This window comes from Cetorhinus maximus, unplaced genomic scaffold, assembly GCF_964194155.1.
Source record: "Cetorhinus maximus unplaced genomic scaffold, sCetMax3.hap1.1 HAP1_SCAFFOLD_323, whole genome shotgun sequence".
Lineage (NCBI taxonomy): Eukaryota > Metazoa > Chordata > Chondrichthyes > Lamniformes > Cetorhinidae > Cetorhinus > Cetorhinus maximus.
This window is the reverse complement of record NW_027596273.1, coordinates 34,510-51,769: the sequence shown is the minus strand read 5'-3', so window position 1 is coordinate 51,769 and position 17,260 is coordinate 34,510. Positions and strand designations below refer to the sequence as shown.

At 45.7% G+C, this 17,260-nt stretch overlaps 1 protein-coding gene and 1 pseudogene across 1 annotated transcript in view; one reads left to right on the top strand and one right to left on the bottom strand.

The window, feature by feature from the left end:
- LOC144673269 (uncharacterized) overlaps positions 1–17,260 on the bottom strand; it is a 36,277-nt gene that overhangs the window by 709 nt on the left and 18,308 nt on the right. Inside the window, 1 exon segment of the mRNA XM_078535184.1 lies at positions 13,676–14,434. Within this exon segment, the coding sequence (XP_078391310.1) occupies positions 13,676–14,434 (759 nt within the window).
- LOC144673286 (uncharacterized) lies at positions 4,112–5,061 on the top strand (annotated as a pseudogene).

Below are 17,260 nucleotides of genomic sequence, written 5' to 3'. Positions count from 1 at the left end.
ATCAGTTGAAGCCTCATTCACACACAGAACCTGTGTACGGTCTTCCCGGCTGTGAATGCGGCAATGTTTCTTCAGACTGTATAACAGTTCATAGCTCGTTCCAAAGCCAGTGCATTGGAACACACTCACTCGGGTGTGTGAGAATCGGTGCTTTTCCAGTCACACTGATGTTTCAAATATTTTGAAGCAGACATAACAGACAAATATTTCTTCTAGGTTCAAAGGCTGCTGATATTCAGATCCCGATGAATCAAGTGGCTCTGCCAGATCTTGACGTGACCTTTGGTTTGAGCTTTCTGACTGCAAATCATCCCCTTCTAATGTCCTGTAAAAGGAGTTTACAAAAGTCATCACAGAAAGTCTGCGATAGAAATTCAGAACAGACAATTCTAGTTTTTATGGAACATTCTTTCCCCTCTCATTCCCCAAATGCTGTAAATCTCCATCCCCAACATGCTCCCTGCATTTTGAGCTCTCAGGAATGTTCAGATTCAAAATGTTAGCTCTGTTTCTTGCTCCACATATGCTGCCAGACCTGCTGAGTTTTTTGCACCATTTTCTGTTTTTACTCCCTTCATTCTCACTCTGTTATATCTCATTTATACACTCCCAATTCTCCTGAAGGAGCCAAAAAGATTGTAATACTTGATTAGCAATACAGAGGGGATATGAGGAAGAACTTTATTTAGACATCAAGTAGTCATGACCTGGAACTCGATGCCTATGAGGATGGCAGAACCGGAGATGATCAATGGTTTCAAAATTAAATTGGATAGGGAGTTGAAAGAAAAACTTTCAGGGGAACGAGGATACAGATGGAGAATGGGACTCACTGGATTACTCTACAGAATGTCAGCATGGATCTGAGTTTCCAATTGGACACCATCTGTGCTGTAATGAGTCTATGACCGGAAATATATAATGCAGCTACAGTATTATTACAGGACTAGAAATAATATTAAATGAACTTTAATACAGAATAATAAATAACTAGACATTTCTCTGTTGTTACGATCCCTGTGGAAACCAATAACCTTAAAATAAACAAATTCCCAGACAACCCCAACGGAATAAACAGAAGGACAAGGTTTTATTTTTTAAAAACGATTCCGGTAACAATCAAACTAAATTCAACATAAATGAAGCCTGCATTAACAGACAAATAGCATTTCAATAGACCGGATAAATATGACTTTAAACAGCTGGAGAATCAGCCTGGTCCATAAAATCAGCAGCATTTCCCCCCTCAGCATATTTGGCACTAATTCCAGTTACAGAGTCCCGCAACTTCCCAGGGGAAGGAAAGAAAGTGATTTACTCACAGATGTTGGACCGAGGAAGAAGTTTTAATGTTTATGAAGCTAAACACAAATGCTGTGCCGTTTAAAATCAAATTGCATTGGAAGAAAATGAGGAGAAGACATTTTACACAGTCCCCTCCCCACTCCCATAGCTGGCAGCCCAGCACGCAGGCGCAGAAAGCGCTTTCTGTCCGGAGCAGGCGCAGTGCGGCTGTCGTCAGCGGTCGCTCTCGATCTCTTTTTGGAGAAGCCAGTCGCCGTAGACAGAGCGGGGAGGGGGAATTCGCTGAGCGGCTTCTCGCTCTGGCCGGAGCCGTCAGCCGGTTGCCTGGAAACTTTGGCTCGAGGAGGTTAGGGGGATGGGGAACAATGGGTGGGGCTACCGTGTCCGCGCGCCTGGTCTGCAAACTGGAACCCGAGGACGTCACCGCGGAGCACAGTCAGTCCTATTGGCTGATTCAGGCGTCACAATGATTCAGAGGAGCGTTCCCAGTTCACATTCAGTGCAGTGGACTTGATGGTCAAACTCTCTCCACCGAACACGCGCTCGGGTTACTCTCCCTCATTGTGGTCGGACCGAGGTTAGCCAATGGGAGGAGCTGGACGACCGGAAGGTGGATGGTCCTCCAACCAATCAGAGCGCGGGCACTGTCGCATTGCCGACACGGAGCTTCCCCCATTGTTTGAATGCGGATGTTGGACAATGAGCTTTTAAACCTGTCCATTACTGCCCAGCAAAGCTGCTGATGCTGTTTCTCTCTCTGAATGAGGATTTAGCTTCACACACACGAAAACTTTCTCCCCAGTCTCGTGTCAAATACCTGTGAGTAAAACACTTTCTTTTTCTCCCCTTTTCCATTTCTTTTCTAATTCTGGGTTTAAATTGTTGACCTGCAGGAACTGAAGGGAAAGTAAGTGAATCCAGTGAGGGTGCAGACTCTGGAAAGGTTGGCCCAGGTCTCTCTTTCTCTCTCGCTCTCTCTTAAAGACATTGACATCCTTTACTCCCTCAGCTTGACACATTTATTTGTCTGGCTAAAAGGATAGCCTCTTTCCTAGTATTTCCAATAAAATAGTCGGATTCCCCAGGAGATGCCTGACATTTAAGGTGGCAGTAAACTAATATAGGGCAGAGATATGTCCAATGTTTTTATATGGTAAATATTTGATATATTTTTTGTTGACCGATAATAACTTTCATTTATAAATATGTCTAGTCTTGTAATATAGTGATAAAAACAAAAAGTTACTGCGGATGCTGGAAATCCAAAACAAAAACAGAATTACCTGGAAAAACTCAGCAGGTCTGGCAGCATCGGTGGAGAAGAAAAGAGTTGACCTTTCGAGTCCAACATGACCCTTCAACAGAACTGAAGTATAGTTAGGGCAAACTGGAGGAACAGCACCTCATCTTCCGACTAGGCACTTTACAGCCTTCCGGGCTGAATATTGAATTCAACAACTTTAGATCTTAAACTCCCCCTCCCCCCATCCCCACCCCGTTTCTTCCCCCTCCCTTTTGTTTTTTTTTCAATAATTTATATAGATTCTTCTTTTCCCACCTATTTACATTATTTTTAAATCTACAACTAATACCTTGTCAGTCTTTCCACCCCACCCCCACTAGAGCTGTACCTTGAGTGTCCTGCCATCCATTCTTAATTAGCACTTTTCTTAGATAATATCACCACCTTCAACACCTCTTTGATCCTTTTGTCTGTGACATCTTTTGATTATCTGCTCCTATCACTGCTTGCTTGTCCCCACAACCACCCCACCCTCAACTTCTCTCCCCCCGCCCCCCACCTTAAACCAGCTTATATTTCACCCCTCTCCTAACTATACTTCAGTTCTGTTGAAGGGTCATGTGGACTCAAAACGTCAACTCTTTTCTTCTCCACCGATGCTGCCAGACCTGCTGAGTTTTTCCAGGTAATTCTGTTTTTGTTTGTAATATAGTACTCTAGCTACCGTTATATATTTCCAGTCATCGAGTCATTACAGCACAGGAATGCATTCAGCAACTCAAGTCCATGCCAACCCTCTGTAGAGCTATCCATCCCATTCTCCCTCTATACCCCGTTCTCCTACAAGTTTATTTCCTTCAAGTGTCCACCAATTTCATTTTGAAATCACTGATCATCACGAGTTCCTCCACCCTTGTAGGCAGTGAGTTCCAGGTCATGCACACTCGCTCCTAAATAAAGCTCTTCCTTGCATCCTCTCTGTACCTTTAATCAAGTAATGCAGTGTATATTATGCACATTTTAAATCCAGTAATGTTTCCATATATATATATATATATATATATAAATAGCCTGCATAATGATTTCAAAGGCCCCTGTGCCCTGGACAGGAAGCAGTGCACATGGATCTGCTGATCAGCATGAAATGGCACCTTCAGGAGATTTGGGAGGTACAGCAGAGTGAGAATGGAGGGACAGTGTGTGGGACAGAGAGTTACTGCTTCTGGGGAATATGAGAGAAAGAATGTTCCGTAGAAATTAGAATTATGTGTTGTGAATTTTTATCCTGCACTGACAATGATGACTTTTGTAAACTCCTTTTACAGGATATTAGGAGAGGACTTGTATCTGGGAAACTCAAACCAAATATCGCATCAAGATTTATTGGATTCATCAGGACCTGAATATCATCAGCCCTTTGAATGTGGAAGGAGAAATGTTCCCCTGTTCTGTCTGTGGGAAAACATTTCAAGCATCAGTGTGACTGGAAAAGCAATGAGACACAGACAACTGAGTGACAGTGCTCCAGTGCACTGACTGTGAAAAGAGCTTTAAACAGTCCGAAACAACATTACGCCATTCACAGCGGGGAGAGATTGTACACATGTTCTGTGTGAAGACGAGGTTTCAACTGAGCGGTTAACCTGGAGGGACACAAGGACACCTGCACCATGGAGAAACCGTACAAATGTGGGGACTGTGGGAAGTGATTCTGCACCCCATCTGCGCTGGAAACTCATCAACGCATTCACACTGGGGAGAGGCCTTTCACCTGCTCTGAGTGTGGGAAAGCATTCACTCAGTCATCCACCCTGCTGAAACACCAGCAAGTTCACTCCGGGGAGAGGCCTTTCGTCTGCTCTGAATGTGGGAAGGGATTCAGTAATTCATCTCACCTGCTGACACACAAGCGAGTTCACACTGGGGAGAGGCCATTTATCTGCTCTGAGTGTGGGAAGGCATTCACTCAGTCATCCAACCTGCTGATGCACCAGCGAGTTCACACCAGGGAGAGGCCATTCACCTGCCCTGAGTGTGGGAAGGGATTCAGCGATTCATCTGCCCTCCTGACACACCAGCGGGTTCACACCGGGGAGAAGCCTTTCATCTGCTCTACATGTGGGAAGGGATTCCCTCAGTCATCCAACCTGCTGACACACCAGCGAGTTCACACCGGGGAGAGGCCTTTCATCTGTTCCGAGTGTGGGAAAGGATTCACTCAATTATCCCACCTGCAGACACACCAACGTGTTCACAATGGGAAGAGGCCATTCACTTGCTCTGGATGTGGGAAAGGATTCATTCAGTTATGCAACCTGGTGATGCATCAGCGAGTTCACACCAGGGAGAGACCGTCCATCTGCTCTGAATGTGGGAAGGGATTCAGAGATTCATCCACCCTGCTGAGACACCAGCGAATTCATACTGGTGAGAGGCCATTCACCTGCTCTATGTGTGGGAAGGGTTTCAGTCAGTTATCCAGTCTGCTGAGACACCGGCGAGTTCACAAGTAATTACAGGGGTTGGATTTTGCCGTTATTGCTGCTGTTAATCATATCCAAGACTGAACCATGTTCATTCTGACAGTTGGTGAAGTGGGAGGATTGGAGATGTACTAGAATGGTGCCAGGGATGAAGGGGCTTAGAGGAAGATTCAGTCATGGTTTTGAACAGAAAATTGGATCATTATCTGAAGGGGAAAAATTGACAGGGTTATGTGGAAAAGGTAGCGGAATGACATCATGTTCGCTGCTCTTGCAGAGGGCTGGCTCAGACACGATGGGCTGAATGGCCTCCCTTCCGTGTTGTAACCATTCCATCATTCTAGAACACCAGCTAGATAATTTTATTCAACACAGCATGACAGTGGGTAGTACTCTTACCTCTGAGTCAGGAGGTGCTGCGTTCAAATCCCCAACCCAGAGACTCAAGCCCCCAGAATCCACGGCTGACACCTCCGGTGCCAGTTATGAGGGAGAGCAGTCCTGACGGAGGGACCGTCTTTCCAGTGAGACATTAACCCGAGAGCCCCGTCTGCCCTCTCAGGTGTATGTAAAAGATTCAATGGCCACAATTGGAAGGAGAGCAGGAGGGGGAGGAGATCTCCCCTGGTGTCCTGGTGCCTGATATTTATCCCTCAGTCAACATCAGTGAAAACAGACACTCTGGCCATTGCCGTCTGTGGCAGCTTGCTATGCACAAATTGGTTGCCACGTTTCCTACAGTGTGACCACATTTCAGAAAGTGTTTCATTGGCAGTGGAACACTTTGAGACTCCCTGAGGTGGTGGAAGATGCTTTATAAATGCAAGTTTATTTTTAAATCAACACGCTCCTATTCTTACCGGCAGATTGTCCAGCAGGAGCAGGAGCCAGCTGACCTGAGGGTGGGGGGGAGAGGCAGTGCAAGAACTCCCAGTGTGGACCAATCTGCTTCCGTCCAAAGGCCACTGAATACATTGTGGGAACTGGCTATTTAAAGGGGTTGCCTTATCTTGCTTGTCTGAGAATCCACCCCTTTCCCCCTGTGAAATGCTGGCTGAGAATAGATTTTGGGGCTGGTCAATGTACTGAGAGTACCTCTGCCATTGAAGATGTTTGTCTGTAAACAATTGATCTCACAAAGTAATGGATGGATTTACCGAAACTTGGTACACCGACCATGCAAGAACTGTCCTATGTCCGGTGCAGTTGCGGATCCTGGAATTTTTTTGAAGGATCCGTTCACATTGGGAGATCAGGAGAATTGACTTTTTCTTTTCAATTGTTGTGGTTTGTTTTATTTCGAATGGCGATTGCTTTCTGGAATGTTGTGGATTGTCTCCGCTGCTGGGGTGGAATTTATCACAGCTGTCAAAATATCAGCAGAGTTTTCAGAGCAGGTTGTTGGCTGTGGATTATCCTAAGGCTTCCTTGGTCTTAATAAAAACATTTTTTTTTTCAGCTTTGTCCTTACAGAGAATGTTTTCATGCCTATTTGTTTGTCTGTCTGTAACAATATATCGTAAAAACTAATGGATGGATTTGAACAAAACGTGGCACACAAATAGGCTATGGCCATAGGAAGAAATGATTAGATGTAGTGAACATGCAGACTGGATCCAGGCACTGGATTTTTCATATTCAAATACTGGGCCCTGTTTTCTGCACACAAAAGGAATTTGTCCAAGCATTTTGCCTTTTTAATTAAACAGGCACTTGGGGGACAATTGTTCCCTGATGCATTCCCCATGGCAACATCTCAACCAATCAGAATCGACTTGCCATTTCTGAATTTGAGCAAAAGCTTGGGGTAACTGTTCCCTGGTGCATTCTCCATGGCAATGCCTCAACCAGTCAGAGTCCACTTGACAACCAATTAGCACCTTGTTTCTCAGACAGTTTAAACTCAGTTGTTCCCCTTGACATTTGGTATTCTTGCATCTATCCTGATGAGTGCAAGACGAAAAGCTTTGACAGCATGTCTGTTTTTTCAGCAATATTCAAATGTTTAAAAGGATTTGATAACATTGGGAGATTGGTTGAAATAACATTTTTTTCTCCCCAACAATTTATTGTAAACAAGAACAACAAATTGGCTGAAAAGTCACATACGCTTGCGCTAGCAAATTGGTTAATTTTAGTGGTAAATGTTCACGATCTGGACCATTTCTGGATTCAAAAATAAGTTATGTACATGTAGTTAAAAATTCTATTTATGAAATCACACAAACGATCGTTTCTGCTTACTGCGCAAAGGTAAAGGATTGTACAGGCATCAGCTAATCCCACACTCCCAATAAAGTATATAGTCTGGTGTCAGCTGATTATATAATCAGAAAAATGCTGATGTAATCTTATGACATCATCACAATAGAATGTGATGACATCAGCAGATTATGCAATCCCAATGGAAAGGTTTGATTTCAGCTCAATCTTAGACATAAGTAGTGTCATGGGAAATGTACAGAACTGGACCAGTTTTCTTCAGTCGACAAACTCTGCTGCCCGTCTCCCAACTCACACTCAGTCCCGTTCACCTATCACCCGCTGTGCTCACTGACCAACACTGGCTCCCACTCAAGCAACGCCTCGATTTTAAAATTCTCTTTTTTTTCAAATCCCTCACCAGCATCCTTTTTTTCAAATCACCACATGGTCTCACGTCCCCCTCTTGCCATCTCTGTAATCTTCTCCATCCCTAAAACCCTCTGAGATATCTGTGCTCCACTAATTCTGGCCTCTTCAATATCCCCAATTTCAATTGCACAACAACTGGGGGCTTTGTCTTCAGCTGCCTGGGTCCCACGCTCTGGAATTCCCTCCTTAAACCTCTCTGCCCCTTGATCTCTTGTGCTTCTTTCGCAAACTCCTTAAAACCAAGCTACTGGTCATCTCTTTATGTGGCTCGGTGTAAAATTTTGTTTAGTAATGGCACCTGTGAAGCACATGATTAAAGGTGCTATACAAATGCAGGTTGTTTTTGTTGTTGTGGTTTAATCATGTTCAGCGGAGGTTGCTATTGTTAAGCAGTCAAAATGCTTTGTTGCTGCCTCCTGAGAGAGCTATAGGAAGGCTGTTGACTACAATTGGCCATGGAATATTCAATGTTTAAATATACAGAGGACTAGAGACATTGTTATGTCGGTCCCTCAGAACTAAAGAGAAACTTGTCTCTTTAAATATATATGCCAGGAAGAGGCTGAAATGAAATTTGACCCTTTTAACCTGCACAAAGACAGGAAGCTCAGATTCACAGGCTGCAGGAGTTCATTTGGCCCATCATGCCCGTACCATCTCTTTGAAAGGAATTTCTGATTCATCCAACTGCTCTCCTCTTTCCCTACAGCCCTGCAAATTCTTCCCTTTCAAATATTTACACCTTGGAAATAAATAATCGAATCTGCTTTCAGGCAGATCAGAACTACTCGCTATGTGAAAAAAATAAAATTTACATAGAAACTAAGAGCAGGAGCAGGCCATTCGGCCCTTCGAGCCTGCTCCACCATTCATTATGATCATGGCTGATCATCCAACTCAATAGCCTGCTCCCACTTTCTCCCCATACCCTTTGATCCCTTTCGCCCCAAGAGCTGTATCTAACTCCTTGAAAACATACAATGCTTTGGTCTCAACTACTTGCCGTGGTAACGAATTCCACAGGCTTACCACTCTTTGGGTGAACAAATTTCTCCTCATCTCAGTCCTAAATGGTCTACCCCATATCCTCAGACTGTGACCTCTGGTTCTTGACTCCCCCACCATCATCTCACCCTCTGGATCCTTTGCCAATTATCTTAGAGGGACTCACTTTCTGTTAAACAGCCTGCCAATTCCTTTCACCCACTTTCCCTAAAGTGCATAAATCAAATCAAAAGTCCAGCAAAATCAAATATTTTTACTGATAAAATTTATTAATGTAACAGAACACGGTTTAAAAAAAACAGCAAATTACTTGAGGATCAAAGACAACCAGAATAAAAGGATGTGCACAATGTTCTGGATCCAAATGGTTTCTTTTTGGCTCCTCTGTACCCTGTCCTCATGACTCCCCACTTTGGACACAGGAGCACTGAACCCCGGGGAGGTCACATCACCATCTCTCCCTCCCTGATTGGCTGGAGACCCATTTCCCAGTCAGTCCTCCAGCACCTTCCTGTCTCTCTCTATTAGTGCGACGTCCGTGGCAGTTTCCCAACTGGGCCACAAGCCCTGTTATTCTCAGCTACATTGAGCCTTCAGCTCCATCGCCTGGCTGTCATTCACATGCACAATAGAGAGACAGAAAAGCGTAGGAACTCAAATGGGAACTCAAAACTTTGGCTCTAAACCAACACTGTAACATTTGTCAGTCCTGTATGTGTTTTTTATACTAGGGTTTTTATTATTAGATTTAGGTGCTGGAGGCAAAGGGTGGGGGCTTTTAAAGGGTAACTTTCCCTTTCTAAGTTTGTATTGTCTATCGTGTCAGCAGTGGCTCAGTGGATCTCACTCTTACTTCTGAGTCAGAAGGTTGTTGGTTCCAGTCCCAATCCAGGGGCCCAAGAACAACAATCAAAATTGACATTCCTGGTGCCAGCACTGAGAGAGTGCTGCACTGTCAGAGCTGCTGTCCTTCAGACGAGCAATACACCAAGGCCCTGTCTGCCCTCTCAGGTGGGCGTAGAAGAACCCACAGCCACTATTTCGAAGAAGAGCAGGACAGTTATCTCCAGCAGGGACTGGGAGAGAAATCCTGGGCCCCGGTGCTTTTCCTGTTTCCAGGCTTCTCCGTGCAACAGAACTTTTAAGGGGCCAGAGAACGAAGACTGAATGGCTCACAGTTGTATCTGTTTGGTCATCAGCAAGTCTGAAGACTCTGCTGATTGCTGCTTGTCACCACAATATATTTTCAATATCTGCAACGCAACATAATTTTATCATGATATTTCTAACCTCAAAAAACAGCAAGATGAAGCGGGATAACAGGTAACTGGACAAAAGGACAATATTGAAGTATATGGAAAAGACTCTTATGAATCATGTGCAGTAAAACAGGTTACTGATTCACACTGAGCTCAATCTGCACTCCTGTCCTGGTGATCTCATCGCACAAATCCTGCTCACAGTAAACTTTCACCAGCAACAAAATAAACAGAACTCCAGCCAGGATTCCACCCTCTGTTCGCACGATAATTATAGATGACAAAGGCCATCGAGTCCTGTTCATCTCACCTGTCTCCGTACACACATATGAATTAGGAGCAGGAATAGGTCATTCGCCCCCATGAGCCTGCTCCACCATTAGATAACATTCCCTACATTTCACCAATGGCTACAACTCAAAAGTGCTGAATTGGCTGGAAAGTGATTTGGGGCATTGTGAAAGGTGCTGTATAAATGTAGGTTTTGTCTTTCTTTCATTATACCTGCATGCAGTGGGAAGAGTGACAGTAGCAATGGTGAAAGTGGAGGCCCATTGCTGATTATTTAAAGATAATTAATCACCGAGCAATCAACTGATGTTAGCAAAGTGGCTACAAAGGAATCACTACATTTACAAAAACAATTCAAATCTGTACCTAATCTACCCCCAAAACCCCTCTAGCTCCCCTGAACGTCCCTCCAACCATCCCCCCTACTCCACCAAACTTCCCCGACCTCCCTCCAAATTTCCCCCAAACCCTTCCAAACTTCCCCAAATCCCTCCAACTTCCCTCAAAACCTTGACCTACCCCTCAACCCCCCTCCAAGCTTTCCCCAACCCCCTCCAAATTCCCCCAACCTCCTGCTAAATTCTCCCCAACAGCCCATCTAAAGTTCCCCCAACCCTCCAAACTTTCGCCAACCCCCTAACTTCCCCACAACCCCTCTCAAAACCTACCCCCAACCACCCCTCCAACCTACCCCCACATCCCCCAAACCCCCTCCCACATCCCCCAACTCCCTCCAAACTTCCCCCAACCGCCTCTAAACATGCCCCCAAACTCCCCCCCCACACCTCCCCCCCACCCCCTACCCACAACTGCATCCAATTGGTTGTAAAATTACAGGGATTTGACTGACTATTTCTCAAGCAGGAAAACTCTCAGTTTCTGCTGCTGCTGCTTCTCACCTTTGGGCAGCTTTGTGGTTTCCTGGCGGGTTTTTCAAAAAAATTGGAATTGCAAAGCTGCCTGAAGGTCGGAGGCAGCAGCAGCGACTCGTGAAATTGACCTGACACTGACAGACTGGCTTCGAAAATATCAGAACTCTCAGCCTGACAGATCTGTTTTTTTTAAGCTGGTCTGTCAGGTCTGTAGCTCTGGCTGCTCAGTGAGGATGATGCAAAACTGTTTGAAACAACGAGCCCAGCCCACACCTACTCACCTCCCCCACCCACAACATCCCAGGGCCTGCTGTTTGGCACTGTCTGAACCCCACTCTCCCGGGCCTTGATCCCTGGTGTCTTGGGCCAATATTTATCCTTCAATCAACATAACCACAAACATATCATTTGGGTCATTATCACATTTCTGTTTGTGGGATCTTGCCGTGTGCAAATTGCCTGCCGAGTTTCCAAAATTACAACAGTGACTACATTTCAAAAGTGGCTGTAAAACGCTTTGAAACATCCTGTGGTTGTGAAAGGCGCTATAGAAATGCAAATCCTTGTTTAATTGTCAGCAAATTTGGATGCATTACACTCAGTCCCTCATCTCGATCATTCATAAGGATTGAGACCTCATTTTGTGTATGAAGCTCCTGGTTGACACCTTTCCGAATGCTTTTTGAAAGTCCAAATACACCACACACAAGATGAGGAATTATTTGTTTTAAAAACACAGCGAATTGTTACGATTTGGAATCCACTGCCTCAAAACCGACTGGAAGTAAATTCAACTGTATCGTTCAAAAGGGAACTGGACAGATTCTTGAAAGAAAAAGAAAATTGCAGGGCAATGGGATTAATGGGAAAACTCTTTCAAAGAGCCTCCAATTGCCTCCTACTGTGCTCTATGAGCCTCATGTGCATTTAAAGGATCTTCAATTGTGGGTGACATATTAAAGCAATCAGTGCCTCCTCTTCTCTGTATGTTTAGTTTAACACTTAAATCTCCCCTTCACATTCTCTGAAGTGGCAGATGGAGTTTAATACAGGGAAAGTTGAGGTGATGTAATTTGGCAGAAGGGACAGGTAGAGGCAACACAGATGTAATGGCACAGTTTCAAAGAGTGAGCAGGGACAGAGGGACATGGGGGTTCATGTGCAGAGATCTTTGAAGGTGGCAGGACACAGTGAGAGAGGAATTAGCAAAGCATGTGGGATCTTGAGCTTCAGAAATAGAGAGCTTGGGTTGGATCTTCGGTACCGAGGTGGGTAGCTTGGATCTGGAAATTTTCCAATTGCCGGACCTGCCTCGGTTCAAAAGTTCCCAAATGTTGTGATCTTCACTCGGGGGCGGGGGGAGGGGGTGGTGCTTTGAGGTGGGCGGTTATGGATCGAGTTGGTTGCTGTGCCACCGGAATCGGAGCTTAGGCGGGTAACAGGATGCCCGAGCACTGAGGTGTGCTGGTTAAAAGGCCCGCCTCCATTCTCTGGGACTTGATCCCAGTTGTATTGTAACCTTTTGGAATCTCTGGTCTTCGCCAGTGGCACCCACATGCCAAGAGAATGTTTTAAAAATAAATTAATAGACATGATTATTTGGAATAATTGCCCACCCACCAGGGGCAGCAGTCCAACACAATTGCTCCTCACTAAATGCAAGTAAGCCAATTGTAAGCCCCCATCCCACCCCAAGGCCCTTATACACTCCATGCCAGCTCATGCCAATTCTTGCCCTGGCATGGAAAGCAAGGAATTTAAAAAAGACTTTCGATCATGACAGTTAAACAGACCCTATCCACCCAACAAGAGTCTTTACGTCTACTCCATAAAGTCGTGACTTTCACACTATGAATTAACTCCCTTGCAGAAGGCAAAATGGTGCCTGTTTGAACTCAGTGCTGAGTTCAGATGGCTCTGCTGAGTTCAGGTTCAACTTGGGTGTGAATCAAGCCCTGCCCCTGTCCCCTACTGGCAAAAATTGGATCTGTGAAAAATGGGAGTGGGACTTCCGCATCCGGGTCCCACCCACGATTTTTGAAGGTAGGTGAGTCTTTCTGACTCTGAAAATCCAGGTTATTGAGTAAAGAAGCAGGGAAGTGACATTGAACCATCATAAAGCTCTGATACTCTGAAGCCAAAATGGACATGTCCAGGCATTGCAACATTTTTGAATTCATCTAAATGCTGAGGTCACGTGAGGAATTCTGGTGAATTCTCCATGGCAACGACTTGACCAATCACAGCTGACTTGCCAACTGATGAGCACCCTTTTCTCACGCAGTATAAATAGTTGCTCCCTTTGAAATTTGGTGTTCTTGTGTCTGTCCTGATCAGTGCAATATGAAAACTTCGAGAGCATGTCTCTTTTTGCAGCAATAAATGACCTTCATCAGCTTCTGTGGAACATTTCAGTGGAAATGTGCACTCCCAGACCACTGGAAACAAAGTTGTAAGACTGGCCAGTACAGCAGAAAGAAACCCTTTGACCTTCCCACTTCACCAACTGTCAGAATGAACATGGTTCAGTCTAGAATGTGATTGACAGCAGCAATCACAGCAGAATCCAACCCCTGTAATCACTGGTGAACTCGCTGGTGTCTCAGCAGGTGAGATGACCGAGTGAATCGTTTCCCACACACGGAGCAGGTGAACGGCCTCTCCCCAGTGTGAACACCCTGGTGTCGCAGAAGGGTGGATGAATCACTGAATCCCTTCCCACACTCACAGCAGATGAAAGGCCTCTCCCCAGTGTGAACTCGCTGGTGTGTCAGCAGGTTGGTTAACTGAGTGAAACCCTTCCCACACATGGAGCAGCTGAAAGGCCTCTCCCCAGTGTGAACTCGCCGGTGCTTCCGCAAGATGGATGGATCAGCAAATCCCTTCCCACACTCAGAGCAGGTGAACGGCCTCTCCCTAGTGTGAGCTCGCTGGTGTCGCAGAAGGTTGCATAATCGACTGAATTGCTTCCCACATACAGAGCAGTTGAATAATTTGTCCCCAGTATGAACTCGCTGGTGTATCAGCAGGCTGGATGAATCACTGAAACCTTTCCCACATTTGGAGCAGGTGAACGGTCTCTCCCCCGTGTGAACTCGCTGGTGTGTCCGCAGATTGGAAGAGTTAGTGAATCCCTTCCCACAATCAGAGCAGGTGAATGGCCTCTCCCCGGTGTGAAGTCGCTGGTGTATCTGCAGGTGGGATAACTGAGTGAATCCCTTTCCACAATCAGAGCAGGTGAACGGCCTCTCCCCAGTGTGAATGCGGCGATGAGATTCCAGTGCAGATGGGGACCGGAATCCCTTCCCACATTCCCCACATTTGCATGGTTTCTCCATGGTTCAGGTGTCCTTGCATTCCTTGAGGTAAGATGTTTAACTGAAGCCTCATCCACAAACAGTACACGTGTTCGGTCTCTCCCGGCTGTGAATGATGCAATGTTTCTTCAGTCTGTGTATCTGGTTAAAGTTTTCTCCACAGTCAGTGCATTGGAACTCTCTCACATGTGTGTACGCGAGCTTCTTGGTGATTTTCCAGACACAGTGACGTTTAAAATCTGTTGAAGCAGACAAAACAAACATTTCTCTTTCTAGTTCAAAGGCTGATGATATTGAGCTCCCATAAATCAAGTCAGGTCTCGATGTAATGTTTGGTTTGCGATTTCTGTCTGTAAATCCTCCATTTCTAATATCCTGTAAATGGAGTTAGTTTACAAAAGTCATCACTGTCAGTACAGGATAGAAATTCAGAACACACAAGTCTACTTTCTATGGAACCTTCTTTCCTCTTTCATTCCCCAAAGACAGTCAATCTCGATCCCACATATTCTCCATCCAATCTCAATCCGCTGACCTAACAAATCCATGCTCATCGCTTCCTGTCCAGGACACAGAGACCTGAAAATGTTCAGGCAGGCTGCTAGACATGGAACTCACTGTGTGGTGGAAGTGGAGATGGTCAATGATATGAAAATGAAACTGGGTGTGCACTTGAAGAAAATAAACTTGCTGGGGAACGGGGATATAGAAGAAGAATAGGACTGACTGGGTTGCTCTACAGAGAATCAGCATGGATTTGAATTACTGAATGGACTCCTTCTGTGCCATTATGACTGACTCAAAATATATGACATAGCACAGTGCTATGTTACAAGACTAGAAATAATAATAAATTAACTTTATTACAGAATCATAAATAACATATCTAATATATACCATATAATAACACCAGGCATATCTCTGTCCTACATTACTTTACTGTCCCCTTAAATGTCAGCCATCTCCTGGGGAATCCACCACTTTAATTGTGAACATGAGGAAAGAGGCCATCCTTTTAGCCAGACAAATAAATGTGTCAAGCCGAGGGAGCAAAGGATGCCTGGATGAGTGCAGCTCCAACAAAACTCAAGAAGCTTGACACCATCCAGGACAAAGCAGCCCTCTTGATTGGCACCCCATCCACAAACCTTCACTCCCTCCACCACCGACGAACAGTAGCAGCTGGGTGTACCATCTATAAGATGCACTGCAGGAATCCACCTAGGCTCCTTCGATAGCATTTTCCAAACCCACGACTACTACCCATCTAGAAAGACAAGGGCAGCAGATAGATGGGAACACCGCCACCTGGAAGTTCCCCTCCAAATCACTCACCTTCCTGACTTGGAAATATATCCCGTTCCTTCACTGTCACTGGGTCAACATCCCTTCCTAACAGCACTGTGGGTGTACCTACACCACATGGACTGCAGCGGTTCAAGAAGGCAGCTCACCACCACCTTCTCAACGGCAACTCGGGATGGGCAGTAAATGCTGCCCCAGCCCGTGAAGCCCACATCCCGTGAATGAATAAAAGAACCAATGTCCAGCCTGATACAAACCGGCTCTTCATTGATCTGGGAGCTGCGGCCCCGCTCGGTGCAAACGGGGAGGGGGGAACCGGTCAGTTTATTTCCGGGGTTTGCGGTTTACACAACATGTTTCCGGAGCCTCTCCGTCCACTCGCCGGATCCATCGCTCCCTCCGCCCCGGCGTCCCCCCCTTTACCCATTGTGGACCCGTCTCCCCATCGCCATTACCCGCACTGCGCATGCTTCAGTCACAGCCGAGCCCCCGCCCCTCCATTCACTCCGATTGGTTGGAGGACCAGCCATTCCTGCGCGTTCTTCCAGTTCCCCCCGCCCCACTCCCTCCCTCCCTTTCCCTATTGGTCCGGAGCTGCCGTCAATCACCCGGGCATTATGACGGTTTCAAACGCTGAGAGCGGCCACAGACTCAGCCTGACTTGCTGATTCTTGGCAGCATTTTCTGTTTGGGAATTAGAGCTAGAGATGGATGGTCAGTTCCCCTCTGTCCGGGGGGGATTCACACTCATTTCCCCAGTGCAGTGATTATCACCTTTACTTTATATGAGAAAGTCCCCGGTTCAATCCTGGCTGGAAACTTTGTGTTTAACATTGTTACTGATGAGGAATTAACAGTGAGTTTAGTTTCATGTCGAACAGGGTGACAGTTCCTGTTGTCTCATTCCAGAGAAAACGGATCCACTCTGACCCAAAAACAAAATACTGCAATACTCCAGGTGGAAACCCGACCTAGAACTAGGGGGGGTCACTGTTTAAAAATAAGGGTGGCCCATTTAAGACAGAGATGAGGGGATTTTTTTTCTCGCAGAAGGTCATGAGTCTTTGCAACTCTCTTCCTCAAAAGGCGGTGGGGAGTCTTTGAATCTTTTTAAGGCAGAGCTGGATAGGTTCTTGATAAGCAAGGGGGGCGAAAGGTTATCGGGAGTAGACGGGAATGAGGTTACAATCAGATGAGCCACGATCTCATTGAATGGCAGAGCAGGCTCGAGGGGCCGAGTGGCCTATTCCTGCTCCTAATTCGTATGTTCGCACGACCTCAAAACAAACTATTGGAAAACCTCAGCAGGTCAAATATCTACGGAGAAGGAAACAGAGTGAATGCTTCAGGTCAGTAACCTTTTATCCAAACTTGAAAAAAATTAAAGATCTAACAGTTTACCAGCAAGTGCAAAGTCAGCAAAAAGAGAGGGAGAGGACGGTGGGGTCGAAGGTTTTTTTAATGATGGGAGACAACAGTGGATTTAAACGTGAGAGGGACAGTACCAAAAGAGAGAGAGAACCGTTAAGGATATCGTCTAAAATGT